Source organism: Camelus ferus, chromosome X (assembly GCF_009834535.1).
Source record: "Camelus ferus isolate YT-003-E chromosome X, BCGSAC_Cfer_1.0, whole genome shotgun sequence".
Lineage (NCBI taxonomy): Eukaryota > Metazoa > Chordata > Mammalia > Artiodactyla > Camelidae > Camelus > Camelus ferus.
Genome location: NC_045732.1, coordinates 91,514,467 through 91,540,635, shown reverse-complemented (window position 1 = coordinate 91,540,635; position 26,169 = coordinate 91,514,467). Strand labels below are relative to the sequence as shown.

Here is a 26,169-nt window from a genome sequence, read left to right as displayed (position 1 = left end):
TGATAGATATAAGATCTGTGTCTAGATTCATTTTTTTTTTTTGCATATGGTTGTCCAGTTGTCCTGGCACATTTGTTGAAGAGACTATCTTTGCTCCATTGTATTGCATTTGCTCCTTTGTCAAAAATCAGTTGACTTTATTTATGAGGATCTACCTCTGGGCTCTCTATTCTGTTCCATTGAACTATTTGTCTATTTTTTCATCAATACCACCCTGTCTTGATTACTGTAGGTTTACAGTAAGTCTTGAAGTTGGGTAGTGTCAGTCTTCCAACTTTATTTTTCTCCTTCCAATATTATGTTGGCTATTTTGGGTCTTTTGCTTCTCCACATAAACTTTAGAGTCAGTTTTTTAGATATCCAGAAAATAACTTGCTTAGGTTTTGATTGAAATTGCATTGAATCAGGTTGGGAAGAACTGACATCCTGACAATACCGTGTCTTCCTATCCATTAACATGAAACATCTCTCCATTTATTTTAGTTCTTCTTTGACTTTCTTCATCAGAATTTTGTAGTTTTCCAAGTTTTCTTTTTTCAAGTGTACATACCACAGGAGCTTGGGATGATTAAGAGGTTACCCATTCTTCTCATAGTCTAGTTGCATATAATTACTTTAGCAGCTTCCATACATCTACTCATACATGCAAACCAAGAAAAAACATCCATGGGTTTCCACAGTAGCAATGAAAAGGAACAATTATATTCCTGATGTAACTTCGTATCTTTGAGGCAGTACTACTGAGCTGGACACATAATAAACACAAATCAATTTGGCCAACTGAGTATTCTGAGGGTTAGGAGGATACCAGAGTACAAGCAGATAGGAGACATAGCCCCTGCCTTCAAAGGTTATACAATCTAATTGAAGAGACCAATGATGCTGGTGATGATTATTACTATTATCATTACTCTAACCACCTCCATCCATTACTACCCCTATTTATTGAATATTTGCCATATGCTAGGTAAAGCTCTTGGCATGCATTATTTTCATTTAACTTACACAACAACCCTATGAGATGGGGGATCTTTATATCTCCATTTAACAGATGAGGGGATTTGAAGGGTTATATATATAGTCCAAGGTCACACAAGATGTGTACTTCTAGCCACCATGATTTAGTATCTCCTAATTAAACAGTTAGGAAACAATTAAAGAGTCAAATGTTATAGACTAGAAATGTTACGGAAGTTTAAGGAATGAAGAGCTACTGTGGTTTGAGTAGGTGGGAAAGGCTTTGTGGAGAAGATAGGATTTGAAAGAATGGTCCAGATTTCTATAGAATATCTTGAGTTATGGGTGGTTATTAGATAGGTGAAGAAGAGGGGGTAAGGCATTCCAGAGCAGGGATGACATAAGCAAAGACTTGGAAGTGGGATATATATATATATATATATATATATATATATATATATATATATATATATATATATATATATATTGCACAGTTGGGAGAGATATAGCCGTAAATCATCTGAGCACAAAACATCTTTTATTTTGGGAAGTTTTTCTCTGATTACCAATATCCATACAAAAAAAAAAAAACAACCAACTTTCCATTGCTTTCCTACTACCTCCCAGTATGCACTCCTACCAGTTACACCCCGAAGGCAACTCTATTCTAATAGTAGCTTGCTAATGTCCGTCCATCACATCCTTCCAACCTGGCAGTATGAGGGATGATCCTTGGCTGGGTTATTTATACAAGAGCTATTTTGTGGTCACTGACTGGTCATTATAAGCAAATATAAATGTCCAAAAAATTATTTCTTAAATACTAGTTTTTATTATTCCCCTATACTGCCTATGCTTCCTCTCCATAAACCATCCCCTCAACAGAGTGATTGGTGGCCCTAAGCATTTCTTACTGCAATCAGAAGTCACATTTCCAAACTGGTGATTTCTCCATCCGTAGGAGCTCTAGTCCTTACACCCAGTTTTCAGTGCTTTCCTTGTAGGCATATAAGAAGTCTAGAAATAGCCTCTTTGTAAATATTATCAAGAAAACAAACACGGGGCAGTAAATATCCATTGGTCAAGAGTTTATATAGTGATCATTAGGTTCATCCTGACTTCCAGCCCCAACTAGGGGAGACAAACTTTTAGAGAATGTTGTAGCTGGAAGGGACCTTTAGACATTACTGAGTTTGCACTCTGATTTTTTTTCTGCTGGCTAGAGAGTGACTTCCAGTGGAAACAGGTAGTTTTTAAGAAGAATTGGGCCCCCATGTCAAAAATAATTTTTGTAACAGTGTGGCTACTCATTGGCTCTGCAGGCCTGGGAAATAGGAGAAAATCAGGAATTATTCTCAATAAAGAGTTCTGAGATCAAAGAATTTACAATGTACCAACGAGCCACACTCTGGACTAATTTGGTGGGTGTGAGTAGAGAATTATCTAAATTATTAGTTTTTTTTTAAAGGACAGCATAGTATCACTATTTTCAAACTACATATTAATTCATAGTGCCTGTTAAAATGTTAGCAACTACAGTTCCTGCTAGGCTTGTTTACATGAATAGATAGGGAACATGTGTAATTTAACAGCATTATTTTGCTATAATGAACTTGATTCTTAAATCCTTAAGGAGTTCTGCTTTAAATGTCCTTCTCACCTCCCTCCCCTTCCTCAACACTCATCTCCACCTGTCAAATCCTACACATTTTTCAAAGGTGGTCTCAAATGCCACCTTGTCTCTGAAGCCACCTCACTGGAATGAATTACTCCTTTCTATGTGTTCTCATAGTATTTTATCTAGAATTTGATTTTCCCATGTTTGCTTATTCTCTCACTTCTCCCCAAACATTTTATTGTATCTTACTATGTACTAGGTTCTGTGCTAGGGACTAGGAATACAGAGATGAACAAAACTCATTTACTGCTCTGGAAGAACTCCATATACAATGAGAGGCATGACACATAAACAATCAAACACAAATCACTGTAGTAAGTATTGTATCAAAAACTAAAAGTCAAGTGCTACAGGATACAGAAGGGGTAATGAAATATGCTGGAATGGGTTTGCAGATATGTGTTTGGGGTTGGGGGTTGGAGGAGATGAAGAATAGCCAGGGAAGTCTTCAGTGGCAAAGAATTATTTGAAATGAGTCCTTAAGGAGGGGTAGGATTTTCCTCTAGTTAGTGAATGGAGGAGTAGGGTTGAAGAGCATTCCAGGAAGGAAGAACAACTGAACATTTACCATTGACTGCCTTGAATTATAGCTACTGGATACATGTCTCTCTTCTGCTAGCCTGCATGCTCCTTTAGGTCAGGGACTGGGTTTGGGGCATCTTTGTCCCCCCATTTCTTAGTTTAGTGTCTGGTATGAAGTAGGTATTCAAAAAATATTGGAGTGAATGAAGGAAATCAACTTACACTGATTTGGGGCACAATAATCAATCCATGCAATGACACAGAGTGATTATTTGTATATCTTTTCAGAATGATAAATTGTCTTAAAAGGGATGACATAATTTCTAAACTTATTCTCTCTCCAGGACAACTTGATTTACATGTAGGGATTTACTTAGTGTTACAACCAGGGATAGATGGACCCAACTAATAATTCAGTTTGATCTTATTAGTTATAATCTTTTTCCCATATAGACACAGTCATACATATAAGTAAGCTTGTAAATTTTTACTTTCAAAGAGAAATCCCAGATGATCATCTCTGGCAGCAATCTGGATTTAAAGTCTGCACTAACAAAACATGCTGTGCTAAACATCTGTTACGAATCATCACTTAACGTGGAAAAGTTAAGTCTTGGATTCAGTTTCCAGACTAAAAATGGACATCCAGCAATTTCTTTAAGTGTTTTATAAAAGTAGTCCCACGTCACTAAAGGAAGAGATTGCTCATTTTCCCATGAGTCCTACGCTCACTGGCAGCAGGAAAGAATATTCAGAAGGCAAGTGCCTGTGGTTGTCAAATGCTCTTCAAAATACCTCACCCAAGTCTGTAGGACACCAAGTGTCCTGCTATGCTGGTTTTCTTGTTCTGCTTGTGTGGCAACTCCTCAAGAGAACACAAGTTGTAGAGTGGTAGTAAATGAGTACCCTCTGGGTAAGCTGATTGAAGATATGGCACTAGGAACAAGTGATCATTAGCACCAAAAGAATAAAAGATTGAGAAGTGAACATCCACTTTAACCTGGCACCACCCCATAACTATCAAATCACTACTGCCATCTGTTTGTTTATCTTTGCATTGTTTATGCTTCACTGATTAAGTCATCAATTACTCTCAGTGATCTGATCTTGAGGACAACACACACACACACACATTCTGTGATACACCCCATCCTATAGTGGAGTTAACTATTTCAAATGTTTCCTTTATTTCCTTTGAAGTAAGTTCATTACGTTGGTGCCATCTTGCCAAATATATTTTGTTAAGACATAAGCTCTTCTTCTCTGATGATTTATTATCTTCTAATTCTCTGTTTTGTTCTCTGTTTTATATCCATTGTTTTGTATGCTTGCTAGATGTTACACAGCATTGTACAAAGTTGAGGAAAGGATTTTATCAACAAACATCTATTGAAAGTCTCCTAAGAGTAGAAAATAACCTTGTCTAGTGATTAAGAGCATGGGTTTGGTAATCAGATGGCTTTGGACCAGAGTTTAGCTCTACTACTTAGTGACTGTAACGTGCTCATTCTCATTCTCTTTCTCTCTTTACTTTTTGCCAGTCTGCCTTCCAGCCTTCCTTTCATATTTACTGTATGTTCATTGAACATTTTCTATGTGTTAAGCATCACTCTAGATGCTGAAGACATTCTGGTGAGTCAAACAGGCCTCATCCTTGGTCTTACTTGATAGTAGCTACTTTATAGATTTGTTAAAGATTAAATTAGACAATGTGGGTAAAGAATTTAACATGGTTTCTGGGTCATATTGAGCACTTAGTAAGTGGTAATAATGACATGGTAATAGTTAGGATGATGATGATGATGATGATGGTGATGAAGTAGTCCCAGCCCTTGAAGAGCTCAAAGTCTACTGAGAGATACAGCATAAATATGAATTATTACACTACATTTTACAGATAATGAAACTGAGGCAGAGAGAATTTAAGTAATCAGCTCAATATCACTCAGCTAATAAGTGGTAGAACAGGGATACAGACCCAGGCAGCTCTGATGCCAATGCCCACAGTCTCATCCATCACACTAAACTCCCTCCAAAGAGCCCCTTTATTTCCTGTGTTCCCCTAGCTCACTGAAAACATTACTATCACAGCTCTTACAACATTATATTTTTATCACCTCTTTCTATGGCTCTTTCTCCTCGTAGACTCTGTAATCCCTTATTCCTCCTTGTAATTCCTAGTGCCTAGACACCATTTCTGACATAGAGTAGATGTTCAGCAAACACTTTTAAACAAATTAATAAGGAGATCTATGAGTATGTAGAAGGGAGTCCTGCACAGACATTGTTCTTCCCAGAAGCAGATGCCAAGCTATTCAGAATAGGGTACTATTCTGTTGTTGTATTAAGATAAAATATATTTTGGTGGGGTTCTTATGAATATTTTAAATGGAGAGAGAAGAAGATAAAATGGTGGTAATTTGGGGTATTATAATCCTACCATGCTATGATATGAGAGAATCAAAATTATAGAAATACAAACTTTAAGAAAGGTAAGTCTGGAGATGGGGAGATAATTTTTCATCACAGAGAAATTCTTTATGGGTAAGAAGGAACCGACTGAAATTTCTTTGAGAATTTAAGGCAATTAAATTTACTAAAATAAATGTGCATGTAGCAGTCATATTTGTTAGTACCTTGGGGGTAGGGGTAAACCTCATTTACTTTTGTATATTCTACAGTGACTACCTCAAAGTATGTGCCAATAAGTGTGCTTTTAAATAAGTGAACTCTGTAAGAACTCAGAATTTACAAAGTGGGGCTTACCTGCAACGCCTATTTCATAGACCCACATCCATCTAAAACCACTTTGCATTGTGTGGTCCTGAACCATGAACTTAGCTCTCTAGTCATTTCTGCAGAAGGAAGATAGCGATCCAAAGCTGGGTGACACATCAGACCTCTGGAACATACCAGGACTTAGACAAATGGTGAATAACAGTGTTAATGATAGTAATTATATAACAAGTCTAATAATAGTTAACATTTCTTTAATTCTTATTACATGCCAGGTACTGTCCTAGGCACATTATTTACATTAATTTAAAACTCACAACCCTACGAAGTAGGACCTCTCATTATCCCCATTTTACTGATGAGGTAACAAGAAACAGAGGTTAAGCAATCTGTCCATGGTCATATATTAGCTTACAATGGAGCTGGGATTCAAACCCAGGCAGTCTTGCTCCGCAGTTCATGCTCTTAACCACTATCCTATAAAAAAACTAGGGGAGTCAGAAAGTTATAGAATATTTGAGCTGGGAGGGCTAGAGCGCTCATCATTACAGATGGGTGCTCCCCACGTCCTCTATTGTAGTTCTTAATGGAGGCTAAGTTTACCCTTCCCAAGGCACATTTGGTAATATTTGGAGACATCTTCAGTTGTCACAACTGGGAGTGGGGAGGTGCTACTGACTTCTGGTGGGTAGAGGTCAGGGATAATGCTAAACATCCTACAATGTGTGGGACAATCCCCCACCCCCAAACAATGATCTGGCCCCAAATGTCCATACTGCCAAGGTTAAAAAACCCAGCTCTATTGCAGCAATTTTCATATGTTCTTACTGGAGAGTGCCTTATACTCATGGTTCCATCACAATGCTTTCTTGTCCACCACACGTGCCAATCCCAACTTCTGAAATTTATGCCCTACTCCCTTCTGCCACTGTGCTAGGACTAATCTGATCACACTCCTCCCATTCTCAGCCATGAATATATTAGCATTTTTAGAATGGTTAATTTTATGCTTCACATCAAAGAAATGATCCTTATGGTGAGGAGTCCAGGTGCCATGGAAGGCTGATGGGATTCTGTTTAGAGAGTAGTCTTGGAAATAGCATTAGGATTATCATGCCAAAGGAAAAGAGAGGCCGTCTAGAAAATCCTTGCATGGAATACAGAAGACAACCCCATCTCTAGCATAACACACTAGACCTTGCATACAGTAGGCACATAAGAATTGTATGTTAAGGAAGATTATGGCACAAGGGCAGGGTTGGGTGTCCTAAAACTCAATAGCATGATACTTTTTGTTCTCTGGCTAAGGGAAAGGAAACAGCAGGATAAACCATATTTTGGGTCTACATTAAGTCTGGGGCTCAAGGGTTTACCCAGGTTTGGTATTTATTGCTCATGGAGCAATACTGTGTGTTGTAGGTGTTATTTTGAATCCCTGCTCCTTTTCTTTGAAACTTAACAATCCATCATTGTTTGTAAACAATGCACTGAAGCCTCAGGCACACCCTACTCTCTCTCCGATCACAGATGTCACCAGCAGTGACGCCACAGCTTGCATTGTGGCCGTGCAGGGTAAGAGAACTGAGGGGGCTTTTCTAAGACAAGGTTCCCAGGAGGCATGAGAGAGATGACGCTATTTAGACAAGCAAGGGCTTTATCTCCTTATGAGTGTTACCAAGGATGGGTCAGAGAGCCACTCAAGGGGATCTGGATGTCACAATATATTCTTCCTTGGGGAAGAAGGGGGAAGGGAAGGGGAGGGAAAAGGAAACATAAAAGGGAAAGGGAAGGGTTTTTATGCTAGCTTATACAGTTGGTAATTATTCTCACAAGAGCTGTGACTGTGGTGTGGTAGGGGTGGGAGAGAGTAGCTTGATCCTCAAGGTATGCAGATGAGGACCTCAGGGTAGAGGGTGCTTTCACAAACTGACCCTCATGCTGGAAGATTCATTGTTCTAGTCTACAAGCTGAATGGTCCTGGAGACAGCCACCTCCATACTGGAACAGTTATAATGATGTTCAAGGTTTTAAACTGGATATATAAGAAGCTAGGGTGTCAAGTCAGCCATCCAGATGACAGTTCCAGTGGGGTGGGGGTGTAGTGAGGAAGAAAAAGGTCAAAGACCTTTGGCATAGACCTCTCCAAGGAATTCACAGTATACACTCTATGTTTATGAAGGGAACAGGGTATAGTGGAAGGAGTACAGCTTGGGGCCAGGTACAAAATCAAGTCTTGGCTCTATTACTTACTAGCTGTGTGACTTTAGGCAAGTTCCACAAACTCTAGCCTGTTTATTCACCTGCAGTTAGAGATAATGATACCTATCTTTCAGGTACTAAGTTAATGATAATAATTTTGATTCTTAATAATGGTTAAATGCTTATTATGTGCCAAATACTGTTTTAAGGCTTTATATGTATTATGTAATCTAATCCACATAACAATCCTGAGACAGGTAATATTTATCATTAGACCCATTTTACAGATAAGGAAAAGGAAACACAAAGAAGTTAGGAAGTAGCCCAAGGTCACAGATGGCATTAATGCTGGAGTGAAATTCAGATTTAGGTACTATGGCTCCACAGGCCATACTTTTAGGCACTGAACTCTATCCTAAGACTGCAGTATAAAGAATGCTGAACCCGATATCTAACACAGAGCAAGTATTCAATCATGATTTAACCTCACTTCCTTTATCTCTCCCTTCCTTTTTTTTCTGTTTAAGAAAGAAACCATTCAGCTGCCCTACTGGGGTCTCTTCTTCCACTTCTTTAAGCTGGAGCCAGGGGTTTTCTTTGTTATTTCAGGATGGGCTGGCATGAGTTGAGGAATCTCAGAGATAGTCCTTGTCACTTCAAGGTTATTAGCTGAATGTGAGCCAGGAAAATAGGTTGAAGTCAGACGCAAGGGCCCAGGAATCCCAGTAGGCTCCACCACAGGAATCTTGGAGAACTTCCTCTGTCGGTAAGAGAAGTGGCTAGCTGTACTAGAGAGGCTCTCTTTGGCTTTTCTGCACTTAGGTCCATAATTCTCCACCCCTAACTTCTTGAGCTTCTGAGATACCAGTGAACTCACATTACCTTGGTCTAGGTTGAATGGTGGACTGTGGCCCTCTAGTCTTTAGGATTGCATCATCACATTCATTCTATATTTCCTCACCTAACAGAGCGAGAACATCAAAAGCATAAATGGGCCACAAAAATGCTACCATACCTCAGCTCCTTTAACATCTCCACTAATTGCCTGTTGAGCCACACATTTTTTTTTCCTGGTTTTGAAACACACACATTAATATTACTGACAGGCTCCCAAATGTTGTAGCTACTGGTTTCAACTAGAAATCTTAATGTTTAACAAACTGACTAACTGTATTTCAGGTCCTGAGCATCCTCTTTAAGTTAATGGCATTGCTGGTGATGGAGGAGGAATGGAGAAAGAAAAAAATAGAAGCATAAACTCTGAAAGTTCCCAAAACTCTGTGGTCAATGCTTTTCTGAGGTAAGTTGCATAAGAGATGATTTGGCAACCCTGCTGTTATGCTGTTGGAAGTCTGGCAAGATCTCTTGGAGGGAAAAAATAAACAGCCCTGGGGTTAATCCACAAGCCGTTTTGCTTTAGCCTTTGTTGCTGAAAATCTTTCCAACATGTTTCAATCCACTTCCTTGCCACAGGAGATAGAGTACAACAAAGATAAATATAGCATGGGCTAGATCTGGAATTAGGAGGGCTGAGTTTGAACTCTGGCTCAACTATTTACTCCTGGTGTAGCAATTACACCCGTGTTTGTCCAAGTGCAGTCCAACCATGTGCATCAGAATCACCTGGAGTGCTTGCTAAATAGTCAAGTTCCAGAGTCCACTGCTGATGTTTTCATCTGGGAGGTGCTAGGAAATCTGACTGCTGAACAAACACCCTAGATAACTCTTACACCCACTACAAATTTGAGAAACACAGAGCGTCAGTTTCCTCATCTATAAATAAGAATGATACCACCCCTTTAACAGGGTTGTGGTGAAAACAACACAGGTGGTCAATATATGCTCGATGTACGTGAATCTTTGAGTGAGATTATGGCAGGGCTTCAGGATACATTCTGAATATTAATTTAACAAACATGTTACATCCATGCAGCATTTCATGGTACCAAGGTGAAAAAACCCATGTTTCCCTGCCCTTTGAGGGGCTCATAGACTAGTGGGAGAGACAGACATGAAAACAAAATTATCGTATAGTTTGATAATGGCTAAACAGAGATATGAAGTGAGAGGCAGCTACTCCACTCTGATGAGAGGTGGTGGTGGAGGAGGGAGGGGAGCATAGAGGAAGTGATGCTAAGCTGGAGGCGACTTTAAAGTGAGTTTTGAAAGATAAGTCAGTTTCGGTACTGTGGATATCTTAAAAGTGGAGAAGATGAGGCTGTATTTGTGTTAAGTCTAAAACCTAAAATAGAAATTGTTCCTGTTTGGAGGAGATGGGCATGAGTGGAGAATACTTTCCATATCAGTTTACTTATTATTCCTTGCTCCTAAAAGTAGAATGTTAAAAAACTGGAGTCATTTTGTGTTCTCCAGTTCACTGGACTCTTGAGAGGATAGGTATTAGACTATGTTGCTGACTTGTCTTTCAAGTCACTAACTACAAGGCCATGGTCTAAGTCAGGAGGGTGGGACACTGGCCATGACCACTATAAACAAGTCAAGTGTTAAATCCTACTGATAATGGGAACTTTGGCTTGAGAACTAGCTGTCTCAGCAGAGTCATCCTCAAATATTAAGGGCAATGCTATATATACACATACAGCCGCAGGAGGCAGTGACTAATGGCTCTGCTTTACGCCAGCAGCCCTAGCCTCTTTCTAGTTTCCTTACCTCTACAGGCAGCCTAATTTGGGTTTTCAAACTCCACCTCAAGTTGACAAATAATCAGAAAACAATAACCTTTACTATTCAGAACTTCCCACTGTCTCTACCACCCTTCATGTTTCAAAATGACTGAGCTTTTTGAAAACTACAACATACTCCTATCAACCCCCATTATGCCTTTTGCCAGACCAAACATAATAAACTCTCAACCCTTAATTCTGTGTGACCCTGAATGAAAGAAAAATAGGCTTATAACAGTAGTTAAGATCATGGGCTTTGGATTAGATCTGAGTTCTAATTTTGGCCTGCCACTTATTAGCTGTGTGATGCTAAGGAAGTGACTTAATGTCTCTATTCTTCACTTTTCACACCTGAAAAATGATGATAAGAGTAGTACCTCTCTCATAGGGCTGTGGTAAGGATTTAAAGAGAAAATATGTGGGGAAAAAAGGCCCACTGCAGTGCCTAGCTTAATAAGAAGTAGTAGAATACTAGTAATTATTATTATTATTAATATATTAGCCATAGTAAGCATTACTTCTGATACCTTATGGAAAATAGGGGCCATTGTGGGTGGGGAGAGAAGGGAGTATTATGATTCCTTCAGGTGAAAAGTACAAGTAAGTACCAGTATGGGAACCAACCATTAATAATAAAAAGTAGGGAATGTATTTAAACAAAAAAGAACAAAATGGCTTCTCTTTAAACAATTCTTTGCCAAAAACACTGTCAGAAAGAACAGCAGGACTAATTTATATACCTCTCATCTGATTGATGCATTTTCTAAGAGTGGTACTGCTAATAAAATTCTCAAAAATATTTTCCAGTGTTACCCTCCTCCCCCACTGTATATACATACCCAAGGCCCATCAGACCTGCTGCCAAAAACCATTCTTTTTTCTCCAAAAGCATGGATGGCATTTGCATCCAGGCTCTCTCATGATCACCCCATCTGTGGTGAAGGGAAACCAGAATAACTTAGTATCACATCTCAATTCTCCATGACCAGGATGGGAAGCAATTAGGGAAGGGAAGAGAAGAGGTTGCTTTTCATGGCAAGCTTTCCAATAAGACAAAGGGAGGTTATGGCCATGGCTGTGACCTTTGACAGCTGGGCAGAGGACACCCACTGTATCAGCCTACTCCAGGAACAATCCATATGCAAGTGATTTGCTTGGCAGTTTGTAATTTTGGAACAGTATTAATAATAGCGCCTTTCCTGGAATCTATCTTATATATGACGTATTTTGCCCCATTTAATTCAATAGTTCTGAATATTTTAATATAGCAGTAGTAGTTCAAATAGCAAACACATGTGAGCTATTGACTTTCTTTCCTTTTATCCATTTCTGCTGTAACTTAAATTTTCTTCCTGAGTGAATCTCCAGGCCACTAGTGACATCACCTTTAATCTATTTGTGTTTTTTTTCCTTAATTGGCATTAATATGGAGGAGATATAAGCTGTTAAAAAATAAAAGAAGTCCAGGTTGGTGATGATCTCCAGAAAAAACCTTACAGGGATTGGTAGAATAAATTTGATCTGAAAATGATTACAAAGGGTGAATTCTCTGTTAATAATGAATTGGAAAGAAAATCAGGCTGGGAGTATTTGCTTATCCACTTATTTCCACGTGGAAGAAAAGCCATAATTCCTGTCAGCCTGTGCTTACAGCATGCCTAGATTGGCCAGAGAGAAACCAACCAGTGCTGAAAATAAATATACAGGCCCACCCGTTCACTGCATTCTCTGTCAGGTCCAACACCAAGAAAAGCCACAAGATAAGTCTTTCGGTAACAACCCATAAATCCATAGTTACAGTTCAAGCACTTAACTTCAAATTCCCAAATGACTATGTCACTGTTTCACTGTCCTTTGTTCTTCCAGAAGCTAGAAGTTCACTGTCAAAAAGCAGGAGAGGGGAGGAGAGGAGCAAGGCAGCTGGAACACTCAACGACCCCAGAAAAAATTTGGGAAAGCCTGTCCTCCTTACGAATCACAACTTCTTGAGAAACTAACTGATATGTCAGTGGAAGCCACTGTCAGAGCAAGCTGGCTAAGGTTTTTATCAAAGTGCACCTAGCTCTCAAGAGCAATGTTCCTTAAAAATCCAAAGCTAGTTTCTGTATATCAAATCCTATTTTTCCACTGATTCACACTGTCTTTTTCTAACTTTTTAAATTAAATATTGAATAGCTACAAAGGGAAATTTAAGAGACAAGTGTGAAGTATAAAAAACAATGCTGCAATGAATATTGTGTATCTAACATGCAGTTTAAGAAAGAGAGTATAACTATTACCTTTAAAGGCCACCATGTGTTCCTCCCCTAATTCCTTCTATCTCCCCTTGGAGATAACCACTATTCTGATTTTGCGTTAATTATTCCTTGCTTATCTTTATAGTACTACTACATATAATGATGCTGTCTCTTCCGAAATGTTTAATCTGAATTTCTGGAGAACCCTTCAGTTGCCAGGAGCTTTAATCTGTGCTGTTCTCCCTCATGTTCCTTCCCTCCCCTTCTCTTCCCCCACCCTTCTCCAGCTTGCTGGGTAGTTGGTGATCTATGAATAAACATGAGTTTCAAAGGTGCTATGTAGTAGTGAACCCATAGGAAAAGTCGGGAATTCTTTTTTAACAAGGCTAATTTCCTTTTGTTTTTCAAGTGAATCCCTGCATGGGTCTTAATTTGTTTACTTGGAGATTTGAGGACACGGAGGTGGCAATGGGCTAGGGTTCCTGAGTCAGAAGACTATGCTACTTACTGGCTGTGTGACTTTGGGCTAGCCACTTAATATCTCTGAGCCTTGGCTCCCTCATCTCAAAAACACAGACAACAATAATATTGATCTTACAGGGCTGGGGAGATGGTTCAATAAGAGAGCTTAATTGTAAAAGTATTTTGGAAGCTCTGTAAATTTTAGCTGTTAATGCTGTTGCAGCTCTGCTGCTTTTATTGATGCTGTAAGATCACTTTTGTTAAAGTCAAGGTAAAGGACTAGAGGGTTATGAATTTTCCAAGTCTGGAGCTAATCCACAGGTTTATCCTTGCCAGCTGTCTGGCAAAGCTGGAAGAGCACAGACAAAATTAAAATTTCTTTTCCAACTCTGTATTACTGGTCTACATGGAAATGTTCCACCTTTGAACAGCTTCCTCAAATCCCACTGGACCTGCCCAATCTGCACGTGTGGGAGTTGTGTTTGCTCTGGCCTATGTCAGTGCTGAAGCCTAGGGCAGAAAGGAGTCACATGTTACAGGCATCTAACATTTTCTCTTCTTAGTAATTTCTCATAGGACGGTGATGCCAGTGACTCAAATAGCAATGTGTGCAAGATGTGCTCATCACCCAATCAGTCTGCGCCTGAGGAACCTTCTGAAGGTCCTGACTTTCGCCTGTGTGATATTAACATAACCATTTGCATATCATTTCCATTTTGGTTTTAAAACGGTCTCTCCTTGAAGATCTACAAGAATGAGAGTAAACAGTGGAAAGGCATGTTTCCATTCTGCAAACGATATAATCAAATCTGTAAACGGGCAAAAATACACACAAGAGATGCTCCATCAAACCGCCAGCAATTATTTCAGCGAACAGACACAAGTTGTGCACGATTCCCCACAGCTGCCGTAGGTGCTGAAGGAAGACATTCAAACAACCGAAGGGAAATATCGATCATTTTTTTGAATGTGGAGTGAGGCTACCTGCGTGGATACCCAGGATAGGGTGAGGGAGGAAGGGTGCTGGTAATAGTCCCACACGTTTCCCAGCCTTGAGGCTGGACAGCCACATGCCCATCTGCTGCTAAGGATAAAAAAAAAAAAAAAAATGACAGGGCTTAAGCGCATGGGACAGGCTGTTTGACCTCTGAGGTTGCAAGGCTCTTGCCCTCCGCCTAACAGCTGACGCCTGGAACAAGCAGGCCAGCCCGTATGGCCTCTGCAGGGTCTAGCACGAGGACTCCAGCTGAGGGGTGGCGGCAGCTATGGCAACAAATGCCTAGGAATGAGTTAACACCAGCCAAAGGGGTTAATGGGAGAGGCAAGGGCTTTTATACAAATGCATTAGGGAAAGAAATGCGATACAGCGGGAATGAGGCCCATTAATAAAGCTGAGTGATAAAATCCACCACCATTCTTAAATTGGACTTGGCTACTTAAACTGCTTTCCCAAATCAGTCTCCTGTGCTCTAGCTGTTCATTGAGACACTAAGCTTATTTAAAGAATAAAAACAATGCTATAATATGCAGTGTAAAAGGAGAAAATAAGATAGGCAAAAGGGTATAAAATTAGACTTGCAGGCAAAGGAAGGAAGAAAAAAACAAGATGTGTACAACTATGTTCTGAAAATGTTCAAACAGCTTGTTATTACTAACAATCACCACCTGACAATAAATTACCCCCTACATGTGGGTTACAAACTGCATTATTATGATGCATTAGAATCAATCTGAGTACTAACGATAATGGGTGGTTGGGTGGCCAAACATGGCCCCCAATTACTGCTGAGTGCCCTCTCTTTCTTTGGCTACAAAACAACTGTCATCAATATTCTCTCATAGAGAATGTTTTCTTATCAGCCTTATGTCCTCAAAACATCCCTGGAAGGCAGGTCGATATTGATGGGCTTTTTTGAAGAAAGCAGGGAGGCATGGAGAGGTTAAGTGAAAATTAGCAGAGGCAGTATGACCAATTCCACAACAGAATTTGTGTTGTAAAAGGAGCCAAAGTATGGAGGCAAAGGGCTTTGGGCTGCTCTGCTGATGATGGCAGCACCTAGTGAAGGCAGTGGATCCGAGTTTTCAGGCATTCTCTTAGCTACAGTGAAAAGTGTAGACTCCTTCAGCTGCTACAAGTGGAATATCTGATTGTAGCTCAAAGCACAGAACCACAGAGTGGAGTGTATTTTTACTTTTGGCAGAGTACATACAACCTCAGAGTTAAATTTCACTTCTGAGAAGAAAAAGAGAGTACACTGGAATTCAGAAACAAGTATAATCCACTTGAATAGTATTTTCTAGTTTCATGAATGAGAGAATGGCATTTATTGAGCCCCTGTTACACTTTTTGTTAGTCTGGGAGGGACGTGAGAAGCAAAAGACAGTTAACTTCCCTCAGAGAGCTTATAATTTACTTGGAGGATAGAGGTGGGCAAATTCACACACAAAATAAAGACCAAAAAAAAGACCTAAGTATAAAGTGACAATCCTGTTTGTCCTACTGGTTAGAGGGAACAAATGAGGAAACCTGAAAGGTGGGATGTTGGTAAATTCTGACATGAATGTTACCAGGTGAACTTAAGCTGACAAGCATGTTAGACACTTCTATCAGTGGTGAACGTAGTCTCACAAAAGGGGTGGACAAAGGAGATGAACAGGAGAGAGCATGAGGTACATTAGAAGGGCAGATGAGATTACACACAGGGAACCAGGACAGAGGTGTCTGCCATTATTTGAATAGGATCATGTGATTTTTAAAAAATAAACTCCCCTGATGATAGGGCTTGCTTTCCTGGGGACAGAAATTTTTGGGCAAGCACATCTGGTTGGCATGTCTCAACATATAGTGAAGAGCTATAGGACAGATAATTTAATATGGAGGGCTCTGGTGAGCACATGGTGGGCTGAAGAGAGGTCCACATGTCTTAGCTATTAGGCATACAAACTGGCCAAGCTGTCATTCTGTTTCAGAAATTAAGGTGTTTGACTTGTGTGCCTGTCTAGACGGAATGTTAGCTCCCTCATAGGGTATCTGCAAAGAGGCATTAAACTTTTCCTGAAAAGAAAAAAGCATTTTGGATCTGTTTTAGTGACTTAGCTGGTGTACATCGGTATTCCAGATGATGCCTTCCTGAGCCACTTCACTTTCTACTTCCTTCTGCTCTATAGCCTCAGGCTATACATATCACCTTGCCTTGTCTTGCAAACACAACTGGCTCTAGGAAACTTGGTCGGGGGATGAGGATTACTCCAAAAACCCAACCACTGAACACACATGTTGTCCTGCACACAGTGGGTCAGCAACGTGACTGTCACAGGTGAAAGCTGAATGTTGTAAGGAATGACAGGCTACAGAGCTTCCCTAGGTCAATTTCTCAATGAGGAAAATTCAATTCAGAATTGCAACCTGACAGTATCTCCCTCTACAGGACCTATTCTCTGGAATAGAAAATTGACCACTGCTATCTCTCTTTTTAGGAAACTTGAAAGAGATCCCAATTATGCCCAAAGGAACTGTCATGCTATAAGAAGTTTGTGACCCCAGGCCCTATAGCTTCAAGGTATTGGAGCTCTGAAAATAGCCTGGATGCGACTTTATAGCCTCAGAGCCCATCTTTGGATTTTTCTAGGAATATAAATGGCAAGTTATTACATGAATGTTACTTGTCGAACTTGAACTGATGAGTATATTAGACACATACATCAGAAGTGCATGAACTCACAACAGAGTTGGTCAAAAGAGGTGAGCTGGAAAGAGAACCCATGGTAAATTAGGAAGACAGACGAAAGTTAAAGGAAACCAGAATGGAGGTGTCTGTCATTCTCTGAATATGATTATGTCTTTTTTGTTTTTTTGAGCCAGACTCCACTGGTAGGTCCTGCTTTCCCAGGGGCAGCACTTCCCAGGCAAGCAAGCTTAGAAGTCATTTGGGAAGAAATATTTCTTTCCTCTGACATGAGCAGCTAGGTGGAAAAGATGAGCAGACATTTGCTTTGGGAGCAAGAGGTGCCGAGCTTAATGCCTATCATCTCTTGGAGATGATGATATATTGTATATACACATAAAATCACTGCAGCTGTTTGCTTTTCCCAGAGGGTCAGAGTACACAGTCTTTTATCTCCTAATGTCTGGTTTTCAATCTGGCTATATCTTGAAATCTGTTCTGAATACAGCCCAGACAGGAAGGTTTTGGTCAAGCATGCAGTGACTAACCTTCAAGCACAACAGAGCACCAGGAAAGCAGCCTGACCTTTGCAGTAAAATTAATTTGATGCTTACAATCTAACCTAGAGTCCATAGCTTTTATTCATATGACAGAGTCACAAGACAATTTAGCAGGGCTTATTAAATTCCACTTAAGCTCATCAGAGGGGAGAACTGAGGTTGATGCATTTCAGGATACCAGTGAATTGGTCAAACCATGTGGCAAAGGATACACTGATACAACTTCAATCCCTATGAGATTCTCATATAGGGAAGCCATTTGGCAAGTGCCAGAGATCCCAGGGTGAGGCTGGAAGGTGAGTGGGTTGGGGATGGTACAAGAAATGCCATCCTGCAACTCCTTTCCCATTCCAGCTGGTGGTAGGAAGTTTGGAGCAGAAGACTAATCAGAAATGAAAGTGGATGCCAATGAATTAAGAAGGATACATCCCTCACAAGATGGCTAAGAGAACCTCACATAGGACCATTCTGCTGGGTTTCCAGAAAGCTTCTGCAACAATAGTACCAACTCCAGCATTAACCAGGGGGAATAAGTGTTCCAGTCACTGCACTTGAAACAAGCGTGTTATATACAAAGGCCTGACTGTTTGCAGTGGGATATCCTGGTTGGTTTTATTTAGGCAATATAATAATGTAACTTTCTTAGTCTGATGCTCTTTATTTGAACATTCATTACAATGATTCATCTCTCCTCTTCTTTCTTTACCAATGATATTTGCATTCTATTAGCAAATATAATTTCATAGAGGAAGATAAGAGAATCCAACTTATCCAATTTGTTTCCATCATAGTAACAGAAGGAATCCTTCAATGGTCTGTTTTGCATCATTCTACGGATTTCAATAAGTTTTTCTTTATAAGTCAGGGTTTGTAGCATTAAATATTACTCATCACTGCAGAATCAGTATTAATCTAACATCACAGAGATAGTTTGGTTTCATCTAAGTCAACACCCTCTTATTTTCTAGTCTGGAGGTTCTTTCGTTCCACAGAAAGTATGCTGACGTTGTACCTTTCTGAGAGATACTTAGCACTAATGTGATTCTCTAAAAGGCTATCAGCATTTTACCCTGTATGAATAATTAACTGGATACCTGCAATTTCTCTGTTGCTGGGTTGTAAGAGCTTTGAGGGCAGGGATGGTACCTTATATGCTGTTAACTATGCTCCAGGATATGGCATAGTGAATGAACATGGCATAGTGAGTGAGCAAACAGCTGATTTTTAACTCCTTCAATCTGCTGAATGCACTGTAATGCCTGACAATAATTGTGGCTCACACTATTTGTTGGTTTTTTTTTTAACTAAAAATACTTTCTCCAATTTTTATACAAATTTTCCCCAAGTTAATCTTGCTGATATTCTCCATTTTAATTTCTTCTTTCACTAACTGAACTTAGTCTACATAAGAGCATTAAACTCTACTAGGGGTTCTCTGGTTAGCTGGTTGGTTTTGTCTAAAAAAATGATCTCAAGTCATGAGAATAAGATTAGGGGAACCAGGAATGATGTTCAAAATATTCAAATACCAGTATGGCATGAGCAACCAAACAGAACCTTACCACTGGAGTAGGGCCCAGGAAATCCTCTTGTGCCAGAGGTCAATCCATTATTGTTAGACTGTGGGGAAGCCTGGAGGATACCAGGAGGATCAGGGTGGCCTGGCTGACAGGCAGTCACTTAGTGGGGTGGTCTGGACAGTGATTTATTTATTTGCAGGAGTGGCTGGTGATCACTTAGGGGGCATCTGACAGTACCTACTTCCAACTGGAATGGAAGTTTTTCAATATTTTAAAACTAATATGACCATCCAATATACACTGGCTGAATATCAGCCTGGAGGTTGGGGACCTCTCTTTACCTGGATACACAGCATAATAAGCAGATAATCCTTAATCTGTCTTAATGTTCAAGAAAACCATTGTGATCAAAGTTATTCCTTATATTAAACTCAAATACAAAAAAAAAAACCCTTTTCTACAGAAATATCAATCTTTTCCTCTTATTCTGTTTTCCCAGAGGATGATCTAATCACTTTTATCGGTTAAACATTCTTTTCTTCCTTTAAAGAAATTATTATTTAAAAATGTCCCTGAATAGTGTTTTGAGCCTAAAAAGAAAAACAGATCCCAACACCTATAGTTTTTCCACACCATGCAATGGAAGGTGAGCAGGTAGGGTTAGCTGGGAAGCAGAGACATGTAGTAGGAGACTGAGTAGCTAGCTGTCCTTACTATCTCTTGCTTGAATAGAGAAAGTAATTTTTTTTAAATGGCAGAGGCTGGACAACAGAGAGTTCTCTGTTCAAACCATTAGGAATAATAGAAACAAAAGTGCCATGTTTTTGTGCCCTTTAAAATTCTTTGTTATCCCAGTTCAATATCCAGGTCTCTGGATAGCAGATCTACTCCACCTCAACATATGCAGTAGCTCCTTAGGTACCTCATTGTCATCTATCCCCACCTGCACATGTCCACTCAACTGTGTTGCCATGAGTAGCAATTGCTTCTCTGTTGAGGAACTGGCTGGGTTCCAAGGTCACAGTTTGGGAAAGCTTGCCTTTGCCATTTAGTGTTAATTTTACTTTGTAGTAATGCTAATGAAATTGCTCAGAAAGTTGGATAGGACACGTAGGAAATTGGCAAAGTGACTAATTCTTATTTCCCTAGAGGTGATGGCTACAGCTATACTAGCTATTGTGAGTAGATGCCAGTTGAAAATTTCCTCAGGTATAAGCTGGGTAAAAGGATGAGTCAGTATCATAATTTCTGCCTGGAGAGAATGTCTAAGCAGCAATACTGGTCATGAGGTATTCCGCATACCCTAGTGCTGGGGTATCAAGCCTGAGATTCTCGCTTAGTAATAAAATCAAATAAGCAGGAATAAATAAAATAATACAAACAACAATAATAAAATCAACTAAGTAGGAATTCTCACAGGTATACATTTAAAAGAAAAGTTCAGGAGTATCATGTATACCTTACTTTCTGGGACCTCTCTTAGATTGCAAGCTGGACATACAAAGGAACTTGGAGTACACACTAATGAAGTTTCAAATGGCATGTTGCATCATAGCTTGGAGGCAGAGGACTTGCTGCAAGTATTTATTTGTGAGTTCCAAGGAAATATCCCAGAAGTGTTCCCTTCACTCCTCATCAACTGTAATATAAAGAGATCTTCAATAAAGTGAAGTCCTTTCCCTTATGTGTGGGATTTCCTTGTGAATCAGTGACTCCTTGGATAGGATCTACACCTATGGAATATAGATTGAAAATAATGGCTTAGGGTCCATAGCATGGAACAGCTCTGACAAGCATGCCCAGTGGGAGAGACTGATTAGAAAGTTACAGACTTCTCCAATTTTTACATTTACTCCTGCTTCCTGCTAAGTTGCATAAGCTTCCAACACAAAGGTTAAAATGCCTTAACCAGGGATTTCACTTATGCAATAGACAAACCAAATATTCATACATGAGTATAAATGGCTGCTTGTGAAGCACCTTAAGTTTTTTTCAATAAAGGAGTTTTGTATGTGTCCTCTGGTCTGCACTCTGCCAGGGGCATATTGCGTTGACATTAGAAAAACGTGCTCTTTTCAATACGATTTAGTCTCATTTCCTTTTCCTTCCGAGTCTCTCTCTAATGACTGGAAGTAGAATGAGACTTCGATTTTAGGATGATTAAGAGGTCTGTGAGCTGGCTCTTTCTTCCCTTGGTGTGTAACCAACTTCAAAGAAGCAATTGTGTAACTACTAAGGAAATTAGTTCTTTGCCAAGGGATGGAGACCTTTAGTCATAAGCCAGAATGAATAAGTAAGCCCTTCTGTCTCCCTCTCAAGAGGGCCTCTGGTTCTGAGAGGAGTGTCTGGCTGATGTCTAGGTTTGCTTACAAGAGCAGCAGCAGTCAGCTGGTCAAGAATATTGTTTGTGTTCCTTCTGGAGGCAGAAGCACTGGAATAGGGAGGCTAGGGTGAGTGTGGGGAAGACAAAGGAAATAAGACAGTAAACAAATGAACAGATATAAAGTATATAGCACAATGCCTGACAGGTACACCTCTGTGTAGAGCTACCACTTATTGAACACCTTCCTGTGTAACTTATTGCACTAAGCGTTTTATATGCATTATAGCCTTACAAAAACTCTATGAGGCATGCATTACTATGATTCTCATTTTATGGAGAAGCAAACTGAATCTTGGAATTTTAAGTAACTTGCTCAAAGACTTCACAACTAGTAAAAGATGGGCCAAGATTGGAATCCAGTTTTCCTTCTTTTGATCCTAAGCGTCAAGCATTATATTACTTATGCCTAATCCTTACCACACTCTGGAGCTGCAGGTATGATGATCTCCATTTACAGTTGAAGAAATGGTGGTTCAAAGAAGTTAAGCAACTTGCCCAAGATCACACAGGCAGTAAGTGGCAGAGTGAGGATTCTAATCCAAGCTTGACTCCAAAGCCAATGCTTAAGCCAATGCTTTTAACCACTGAACTCTGCCACCTCTAGTGCAATCTGATATATATTAGACATTTGGTAGATACTTGTCCCCATCCCAACTAGTACAGTGAAGTTAAGTGGAGAACTAAGAGCTGAAGGTAACTTGAACTTGGTAATCAGAGAAGGAGAGGTTGAATAGTAGAGCTAGAGCTAGAGCTATGATTTTACCCTGGGGCTGATGTTACACAACATGTGCGGAGAAGCCATAAAAAGCATAAGGAGATAAAGCGTAACTGATTTCCATCTCCTCATCCCAAATTATAAGAGGAAGAGAGACCACTCAGAACATGAGTTGGGGCTAGGAGCTAACACCATTAGAGAGTTACTATTACCTGAGCTAGGTTGGTGTGCCCGTTATCAGTTTATTGCCTCTTAGCTTCAAATTCACCCTTGTTGCTTGCTCTGTGAAAAGAGCTCTGGGCCTTTTAAATATTTTACCTTTACCAGCCGGTACAGCGTTAAATTTTGTCAGTAAGAGGGCACGAGAGAGACGTTTCAGAAGGAAGGAGCTTTTCTCTCTGGTTCCAGTGTGCTAGTATGCTCACTTGGCAGGCTCCTCCAGTGTAGCTACCCAGCTTCCCCAGTGACTATCTCCAGCAGCACACACAGCTTTCCCAGCACTCGGTTCCTGCAGTGCCTACAACTTTTCCAGCATGCAGTTCCTGTAGTACATGGTAATCAGCAGCACCCAGCAGCTTCTCCCAGTAACTTTCCTTCAGGCAGTTTTGTAATGGAGTGCCTGTGCTGAGATAACCTCCCTTTGAACAGCTCTCCTTGGCCCTGTAGGGGCAGATTTTCAAAAGTTCCACAGCACAGATTTCTAGAAATTTCCAGGAGGCAGGATTCATCAAGTTCTGCCAGTACAGAACCACAGCAATTTCTCTGCTACCCAGTGAGACACAACTGTGCCCTATCCTACAAGGTCGAGATCTCATCCCTGGGGGAAGGGTTCTCCCTTGGGTTTTCTAACTCACTCTTAGGGTGTGGTGTCTGCTCCTTGTATCTGCTATTCCTACATTCTTTGCAGTTATCTTTTCTTCTTATTGGCCAATCCCCTGTTATTGTTAATACTTACAGTAAACTTCTCCTGTTTAAATTACTGTGTGGTTTCTCCTTGATTTTTCCCAGACCGATACAGTTAATCCCCTCTTCCCGGATCTCAAAGTAAGGTGATTCCTTGGGCAAAGGGGTGCTTCTAGGAAGGAAGTGCAGGTAGTGAGAATGGCCTTTCCTCCCAGAGACAAGTTCTAAAGAGAAAAGAATATCTTATTTTTTTCAGGATGAAGAAGATGACTTCTCTGTCTTCCTTTCTAGTATAAGAAAATGAATTAAATTGACCTGGCCTCTCAGCTGCTGGAATTCTTTCAATGAGGAGGAAAGAATCTGCTAGATAGAAAAAGCAACTGGAAACCTGAGGACTGCTTGGGCAATGAGACTCAAAGGGCTTATGATCATTCCTTGGTCTGAACTCTACTTGAAGTTCTATAGCTCAAGTGCTCCAAGAGGGAAGTAGGTATTTGTAATGACAGCCTCAGATTGACACTCTCTTTAAGAAAACAATGAATATTAAACTCAAAACCTTTATGATGGACCACAGCTCAAGATTCAAAGCTCAAGACTGCCTTCCCTCCACTAACAGAGATAAAATATTCCCCCCCACAAAGCTTTTGCATGGACATATTTATAGAAACTTTCAGACATAAACTTCTGAAACCTTAGGATAGAAGTTAGGTGTTTGCATCAGATGATGGCTATGCAAGGATTCCAGCCCACATCTCCCTCTGACACAAAACCAAAAGGCTGTCCTGCCCCTGGGGCCCCTAGATTAGGCATTCAGAGATTTTTACTTCCTGATAGGCAGGGGTCAATGCCCCTACTCAGCTCGGAAGTAGTTTCAGAAGATGGACCATCGCCCCTCTGCACCCCCGTAAGATTATGGGAGTAACATCTCTAAGGAGGGAACGAAACAGGAGGGAAGGGTGCAGGGCACAGCCATTCAAGGAATGACATCAATTAACACCAAAATGGTGGAAGATTCAACTCCCAGTAGGCCTTGAGGATTAAGATGGTGGGAGGTTTGACTTCTAGTAGAACTTGAGCTTCATTATATGCTCTTTGTAACATATTATCACGATAAATAACATGCCCACAGGCACCATGACAGTCCCAAGGCTAACCACAAAAGGTCAAAGAGTGGGCAGTGGCCAAATTCTTGGGAATCCCAGCCCCTTCCCCAGGCTAGTTGGAATAGTCCTCCCACTGGTAGGTGTGTGAAGCTACCAAGCCCAAAAAAACTGGCAACACCACACCTCTCTTGCTCCCTCCTCTTTGGAGATGGCCCGCATTCTGTCTATGGAGTGTGTACTTACTTTTACTTTAACCTGAGCACCCAACCCCCACACATCATGGCCTTTCTGTTGCCTTTTGAAACAGCCTACACTCTATGCAGTACGTATCTTTGTAAATAAATCTACCTTTACTCAAAAAAAAAAGTTAGGTGCTTGGAGTGTTGTGTCAGGATATTTTCCAAGTGCCACAAGGAGGAATGGTTTTCACCAGTGACAGAACACCATCATAATTTTTATATTATTCATGGATTTGTGCAGCTGAGTTCTTTCTGAATTTGAATAAAACATTTTCCAAAACATGTGTTGTTAATTAACGACCACCTTTCTACTTTTGTTCTCTGTATGCCTTCATGCTTCCCCACCCCTCCAACCACCTCAAACTACAATATTGCTTCCCCAAAGCTTAGTGAATGAAAAATGGAAGGCAAGCACTTTTGTTGGAGAAAATAAGGAAATGTAAATCTCAAGGTCTGATAATCAATGAAAATGCTTCCTGTACATGATACAAGGTCAGCTTTGGAGAATTTAGGAAGCATTGTCCCAGATCAAATTCAGAGACACTAAAAGCATCATAGCTAATCAGCTAGCCTGCTCCATTGCTAGGAAAGTTTTCCATATACACTTCCCATGTGGTTGAGGCCTCAGAGCAATAACAACTGCATTTGGAGCCATGGCAGTTTTCAATAAAGACTGTTTAGCCTGAGTGGTCTCTGGGAGGCTTCCAGGTGGTCTTCTGGATCATCCAGGGCACCAGTATGTTCATTTTTGGGTGAAGATCCCGATCAACATGGGTGAAAGAGAGAAGTTTGAATCATTTTGCATAGTATGATTCTCCTAATAGAAAATTAACAAATTGAAGTCTCAGAAAAACAGTCCAACTATAGTCTCTTCTTCTTCCCTTCCTCTGTTTGCTCTTTGTAATCTTGGCCCTGACCTAAGTCCCTGCAAACCTTCACTAGACTTCCCTCTTTACCTCCGTCCCCCACATATATGCACACATATCCACACAGAGGGATCACACAGCCAAGAATGGAAGGGGGGAAACGAGCATTGCCTCAGAGCAGTTTGATGGTTTATACTGTAGTTGCTGGTAAGGACAGGTGGAATTGGTGATAGGTAGGAGTTTGTTATCCCAGTTAGGATTTCCTCCTAAAGACTGAGAAGGCCATTGATATAAACCAGGGGTTGTTGTAAACCAGTGAAGACTTACCTTCACTTTCTAAACAGGAATAAGTACTTTGTTGCTCTCATGATTATAGAGTATTGGTTCTTACCTAGGGTGGTTGGATAGTCTGGCACATGAAGAGCTGGTGTTGAGAGAAGGAGTAGCCTAGTGGTTAAGATGGGCCCTAGGATCAAGACCTGAGTTTGACTCTCAAATTCATTCATTACTAACCATGAGCAAGGTACTTAACTTCTCTGAGTCAGTTTTCTCATCTGCAAAATGGTGATAATAGTATGTGCATTATAGATGTTGTGCAGAACAAATAAAATAAGTTATGTAAAGTTTTTGGTACACAGCAAACACTGCATACATGTTGGCTACTAATATTTCTATAGTATTATTTACTAAAAAGCACATTGTCATAACAACCTTGGCAGCCTTGCTCTCTTTTGTCACTT

General features: G+C 40.3%; 1 protein-coding gene across 13 annotated transcripts in view; it reads right to left on the bottom strand.

The window, feature by feature from the left end:
* The window catches only part of ENOX2 (ecto-NOX disulfide-thiol exchanger 2), a 247,505-nt gene that overhangs the window by 71,015 nt on the left and 150,321 nt on the right, over positions 1-26,169 (bottom strand). The window contains exon 4 of one of the 13 annotated variants that reach the window (XM_032475878.1): positions 11,616-11,708. The exons of 10 other annotated variants lie outside the window; for them this stretch is intronic. Coding sequence is in view for 1 of the 3 variants with exons in the window: in XM_014565218.2 (XP_014420704.2) it covers positions 5,924-5,972 (49 nt within the window). In the remaining 2 variants the exon portion in view is untranslated. Of the gene's footprint in view, positions 1-5,923; positions 5,988-11,615; positions 11,709-26,169 lie in introns of those variants that run through there. 2 more of the 13 variants (XM_014565218.2, XM_032475876.1) reach the window with 2 other exon arrangements.